At 54.8% G+C, this 5,880-nt stretch overlaps 1 protein-coding gene across 1 annotated transcript in view; it reads left to right on the top strand.

Moving 5' to 3' along the window:
* SORL1 (sortilin-related receptor, L(DLR class) A repeats containing) overlaps window positions 1-5,880 on the top strand; it is a 127,417-nt gene that overhangs the window by 44,322 nt on the left and 77,215 nt on the right. The window contains exons 14-16 of the mRNA XM_015563866.1: window positions 70-256; window positions 4,023-4,151; window positions 5,051-5,136. Coding sequence (XP_015419352.1) covers window positions 70-256; window positions 4,023-4,151; window positions 5,051-5,136 — 402 coding nt within the window. The remainder of the gene's footprint in view (window positions 1-69; window positions 257-4,022; window positions 4,152-5,050; window positions 5,137-5,880) is intronic.

Below are 5,880 nucleotides of genomic sequence, written 5' to 3'. Positions count from 1 at the left end.
GGCAGAGGGGCTGTTGGGCAGCCGGGCGGGAACCCTCCCGGCAGCGGCTCATGCTGTCTCCCTCCGCAGGGGTCCCCTGCACCGAGAATGACTACAAGCTGTGGTCCCCGTCAGACGAGAGGGGCAGCCAGTGCCTGCTGGGCCACAAGACGGTCTTCAAGCGCCGGACGCCTCACGCCACGTGCTTCAACGGCGAAGACTTCGACAGGCCCGTGGTGGTGGCCAACTGCTCCTGTACCCGCGCGGACTACGAATGGTGGGTCCCCGTCCTGCCTGGACGGACCGTGCCGTCTTCCCTGCCATGGGGGGTGCGGACGCTGGCCTGGCCCCTTTCCCTCAGGAAAGGAAGGAATCATGGGAAGCAAATAGTGGTTAAGCACCTTTCACATGCCACTGCTGGGCACTGTGTACACAGCTCGCCCCATTCAGCTTCAGTGACGTGTGGTGTGGGCGAAGCGTTCCCCCCGGGGAGCTGCAGCCTCATTCAGCAACGGGCACTTGGCTTGTTTCCGTGTGGGCACCCCACATGGCACGTCCTGACGTCCATGGTGGGCGGCTCCTTGTTCTTAGGAGCCCTGCTCTAGAGGGAGGTCTTTCCTTATTTGAAACGTGGGAATATTAGTGCGCACACACACACGGACACACACATGCACACACACACAGACACATGCGCACACGTGCACACACAAACACGCACACGGGCACATGCACATGTCCTTGAGCAGAGCATGCGAGGACTGCTGAGAATGCAGAAGCAGAGGAGTGACATGCACACAGGTAACTAACGGGAGGGAGCTGCCAGCCTGGGGGGACGCACTTCATTGTGAGTCCAGATGGGAAGGAGGAGACGGAATGGCTGCTGGGAACTGAGAATTTCTGGAGAAAGCATGTGGGTGATGGCCATAAGGAAGGGCTGGATGTGTGGGCAGGAGCGTTCTGAGGGGAGGGAGCAGCAGTGTGGGGGCAGAGGTCACTGGGGCTCTCTGGATGCCTTGCTGGGTGTCTGGGGAGGTGGGGGTCAGTGTGTGGAGATGAGCCCCGAGAGCAGGAGGTGTCTGAAGGCTCCGCGGATTGCTGAGGTCGGAGCCCTGAGGCAGGTGCTCAGGTCTGTAACCCGCAGCAGATCCGCACGCATTCAGCAGGTCCGTCAGCAGAGCTCGGGTACTGAACACAAATAGCTGACTCATTTTTCAGCAGCTGCTAAGGCCCAAGGAAACGCAGGTTTGCTTTGGGAAGTGCACGTATCTTGACTGAAGCCGGACACCTGAGGTGCCTCTGGTCCAAGGTTGGATCCGGCCATCCAGGGAATGTTTTCGGCCTTGTAGGCCCTGTGGTCTCTGCAGCTGCTCACCTGGGCCTGGGCAGCAGGAACAGGGCCCGGGTGGGTGGGTGTGGTTGGACCCAGTAAGTTCTCTACTGAAACAGCTGCCGCCCCTGGGCATGCCTCTCGGACCAGCTTCTGAGACTGACTGTGCGCATGGGTTGCCGGGGTCACGCTGTGGTGTGAGGTCTGACTCCCAAGGCGGCACCTACGGTGCAGACATGGGCGATTCGGACGCTGCTTCTCTCCACACCCTCCCCAGGAGCAGGGGTTTTGGGCAGCTCAGATGCACATTCCTCCACAGCGTGTGGGACTAGGAGTAGCATGGACGCTCCATAGCACCCCGCGCTGGGTGATGCCCCCCTGCTGCCAGTACGGTGCCCTCTGGCCTCTGCTCCCTGGTGGTGCCCGAAACTAGCTAATCCGAGAGCCGTGCTGGCCTGAGTGAGTGGTCCCCTGACTGTAGAGGCCCTAGTCAGGGAAGGGCCTTCCCCCTCCTCCTTTATCCCCATGAAGTGCTTAAAACGAAAACAGAATTAAAAATATGCAAGGCAGTCTAACAGGTCTTTGATTCTTTCACTATTTTTTCACTTGATGGTCACTGTTGTGCCTTTTCTCTAAAATCTGCCGCCTGGCAGCAACACCAGAAACCAGGTCCCAGGGCCTGGTGGACTCTCCTGAGCCCTGGCCTAGCTCTCCTGGTCCATATGCCCACACACCGGCCGGAAACCCCAGATGCTGAGTCTTCATTACCAGGAAAGCCACCGTCCCCGCCCCCGCCCCGATGGAACAGAGCTTCGGGAGTGAGATGTTGAGCGTGAGGCTGATGGCCCGCGACAGTGATAAAGGGAGCGCAGGCCTCAGGCCGCCTGCTGCTGTGCATCCCTTTGTCCATCGCTGCAGCTGCAGGGAAGGCGCCAACGCCCACTGGGCGGGCCTTGCAGGTGTGTGGCCCTGGACTTGGCAGTGGCCAGTGCGATGGTCTGAGGATGGACTACAGGAGAGGAAGTGAGAGCAAGTGCCGGTGGGCTGTGCCATTAGTTCAGCTCCCGAGTGGCATCTGCATTGGAAAGTGAGGTTGCTTCTGAGCCCCTCAGCTCCCCGCCTTGCTGCTTCCCTCCCTCCCCCCAGAGGCCTCACCACTGGCCCACAGGTGCCCTGGTTCAGGGTATAGGTTCTTCTACATCTTTTTTTTATCCAAGTATAATAGACTCTCTTACATCTTTACATTTTGCCACGTTGTCAGCAGGTGTGGCTTTCAAACTCCTGACTACAACTCCTGGGGCACACAATGCGTTTCCAGTATGACCCGGTGCCCACACCTTTATACATGTCGATGCGGGCACACACGTGATTGAAACAGAAGTTCTGTGAGGTTCCAGCTCCTGGTGAGGGGCTGCCTTTTGCAGTCTTCTGTGTTTTAAGGGAGTTGGGGGGAGTGGTCTCAGCCCTCCTGCACGTGCACTGCCCGCTCGGCTGAAGGTGGAGACACTGGCCTGGCAAGGGTGCTTGGCCGTTGGAGACAGAACAGTAACTAGCAAACGCTCCAGCCAGGCCCCAAAGATGTGAAGCAGCCCCTCAATCAGACCTGCCTGGCACGGCAATACACTTTCTTCTGAGCAATTCTGTAAAGTGCTAAGTGTGGAATCTGACAGGCTATACACACACCACTTTGCCCTGTAGCTGGTACATGGTTTTCACATAGTAGGTGTTTAAGAAGTATTTGCTGGGCTGAACAGAGTAAATGAAGCCTGTCGGGAGAGCACAGCAGCTGGCAGTGCCTCTGAATTACCAGTCACAGTTTGGGCGAGGCCTGGCGAAGCCGCCTCACCTGGGTGTCCTTCAGTGCAGCCGGGAGAAGTGGGCAGACCGCAGTCCGAGACCCTGACCCCGCCCCGCTCCCGGAGCTGGTGGTGTGGAGGAGAATGGCCCACACTGCAGAAGGTCTCAAAGACCACGGCACTGGGTCCAGAAGGGCAGGAGGAGGGACACAGGTGATGCTAGGGAGTATGTGGACATGATCTTAAAAAACATCGGTTAAAACATCCTTGATTTAAAAAAAAGGGGGAATTATTCTTTTTAACTTCTCTCTTTTAATCCTCACCTGAGGATATTTTCCATTGATATTTAGAGAGAGTGGAAGAGAGGGAAAGACAGACAGAAACATCAATGTGAGAGAAACGCATCGATTGGTTGCCTCCTGCACGAGCCTTGACCAGGCCCTGGCCGGGACGGAGCCTGAAACCGAGGTACGTGCCCTCGACCGGAAGTTTATCTGGGACCCTTCAGTCCGCAGACCCACGCTGGACCCTCTGAGCCACACTGACCAGGCCTTAATTTCTCTCCTAAGTCTCCCAGTCGTGTCAAGAAGGGCTCGCCAGGTGCTAGTGGTCTGTGGACATTGCTTGTCCTGTCAACACCGGGAGGGCAGGCCAGAGTCTTTGGGTAGGTGCTGGATCTAGCTACACATTTTAATATTTTGTCTTTAGCATAATGATTTGTCTTGGTTTCATTTATTTATGGCACATGATAGTGGTTTAAGATTGTGGTTCTGACGTAAGGGCCTTCTGGAATTGTGTTAGCGTAGAGATGTGAGCAGTCTGCAAAGGGACGTGGAAGGAGCTCTTGATGCAGGTGCAGGCAACGTGTGGAAACCCTGAGATGCAAACTGTGGCCGTGACAAACCCTCGTTGCCTTTCAGTGACTTCGGCTTCAAGATGAGTGAAGACCTGTTGTTAGAGGTTTGCGTGCCGGATCCTGAGTTCTCTGAGAAGTCATATTCCCCTCCTGTGCCCTGCCCTGCAGGTTCCACTTACAGGAGAACGAGAGGGTACGTCTCACAGTGGTTGTAGGTCGGGGACTCGGGGTCTACACTGGGTCTGAGAGCAGCGGGTGCCTTTCATACTGGAAATGCCGGACTTCTAAGGCGAGCAGGTGTCTTTTTAAAAAATCAATGGATATTTTTCCATTGATTTTTAGAGAGAGTGGGAGAGAGGGAAAGATAGAGAGAAACGCATCGATTGGCTGCCTCCTGTACAACCCGACCAGGGCCCAGGCTGGGGAGGTATGTGCCCTTAACCAGAATCTAACCCAGGACCCTTTGGTCTGCAGGCTGATGCTCTATGCACTGAGCCAAACCAGCTAGGGCTAGGCAAGCAGGTTTCAGGTAGCTGGGGCAATATTTAAAGTTAGGATGTTTGCAAACTCTTCCATCCGCAGTGAGAAAAAAGGGCAAGTCTGTAAGGTCCTCTACAACCTGACCTGTGTCTGAAGTCATACGTTCAGCACGGCACATCGTCAGGGGAGTTTGGGGGAAATATGTGTAAAAGTTGTGCGCAGAAGAGCGCTCCCGTTTGTCTGAGCTGCTCCTGATTCCAGGCAGCGCTGGGCCTGAGGGATCAAGCAGCCCCTCCTGTTCCGTGGGGAAATGAGCAGATGAACCCGCTGTGTATGCTGGGAATGCATTCCAGTCACAGAGCCTTTAAAAATATATATATATTTTTTATTGATTTCAGAGGGGAAGGGAGAATCATTGATTGGCTGCCTCCTGCACGCCCCCTACTGGGGATCGAGCCCACAGCCCAGGCATGAGCCCTGACCTGAATTGTTCCCTAGACCCTTTAGTCCGCAGGCCGGTGCTCTCTCTACTGAGCACCCGGATAGGGCTACGGAGCCTGGATGGCTGTTCTCGGACGTGTCTCACCTCTTGCTCTTGGGTTGGGTTGACAGCTATCGGAAGATTTCCGGGGACACGTGCAGTGGAGGAGATGTCGAAGCGCGACTGGAGGGAGAGCTGGTGCCGTGCCCCGTGGCAGGTAAGGGGCAGGGCTTCCCTTCGGCTTCTTGAGCCGTCGTTGGAAGGTGGTGATGACCCCACAGCCTGTCTTGGTTCTCCCGACCTCGTGGAGAGAAAAAGTGGAGTTAGTGTTTCTCAGAGCTTCCTAAATTTGGACCCAAACCCAACTTATTGTAACTGTATGACTTCACAGCAATGAAAAGTATTTTTGAAGGAAATCCTCTTTGTTCATTGGAAAACGCTCACTCAGCGTCTGCTTGGTCCAGGCATGGTGGGCGAGCGGCACCCAGCCTCTTGTTCCTTGACCTGCTTGTCAGAGCTGATGGGAAAGAGGCTTTTGGGGAAGTAGCTAGTGGTCCCTCTTATTTTTGTATTGCTTATTATAAATAATATTGCAATGGAGTTTTACACATTTCAATGTGCTTTTCCATGTGTTGTCATTTTAATCCCTGAAACATAATTAGTCCATTTTTAAGAAATATGAGGAAGCACGTTCAGAGGAGAGGATGGAATGACTTTCTTGAAGGCCACACACCTGGTCAGTGACAGAGAAAAGCACACTCTCAGCCATGCTCTCATGACCGCCCACGTGACAAGGGAACGTGCTTCCCGTGAGCACATGCATGCTAAAAACTTCTTTGGCGTGTGTGCACACGCTATACGTGTGTTCCAACATGTTGAAGCTGATTGAGGGTGATGGCACACATTGAGGTATTTGTGCTATCACATGAAGTTATCCCTTGGCAAAGTGTTTCCGGGCATC

Source organism: Myotis davidii, unplaced genomic scaffold, assembly GCF_000327345.1.
Source record: "Myotis davidii unplaced genomic scaffold, ASM32734v1 scaffold799, whole genome shotgun sequence".
Lineage (NCBI taxonomy): Eukaryota > Metazoa > Chordata > Mammalia > Chiroptera > Vespertilionidae > Myotis > Myotis davidii.
The sequence above is the reverse complement of the archived record's forward strand: the minus strand, read 5'-3'. Positions and strand labels throughout refer to the sequence as shown.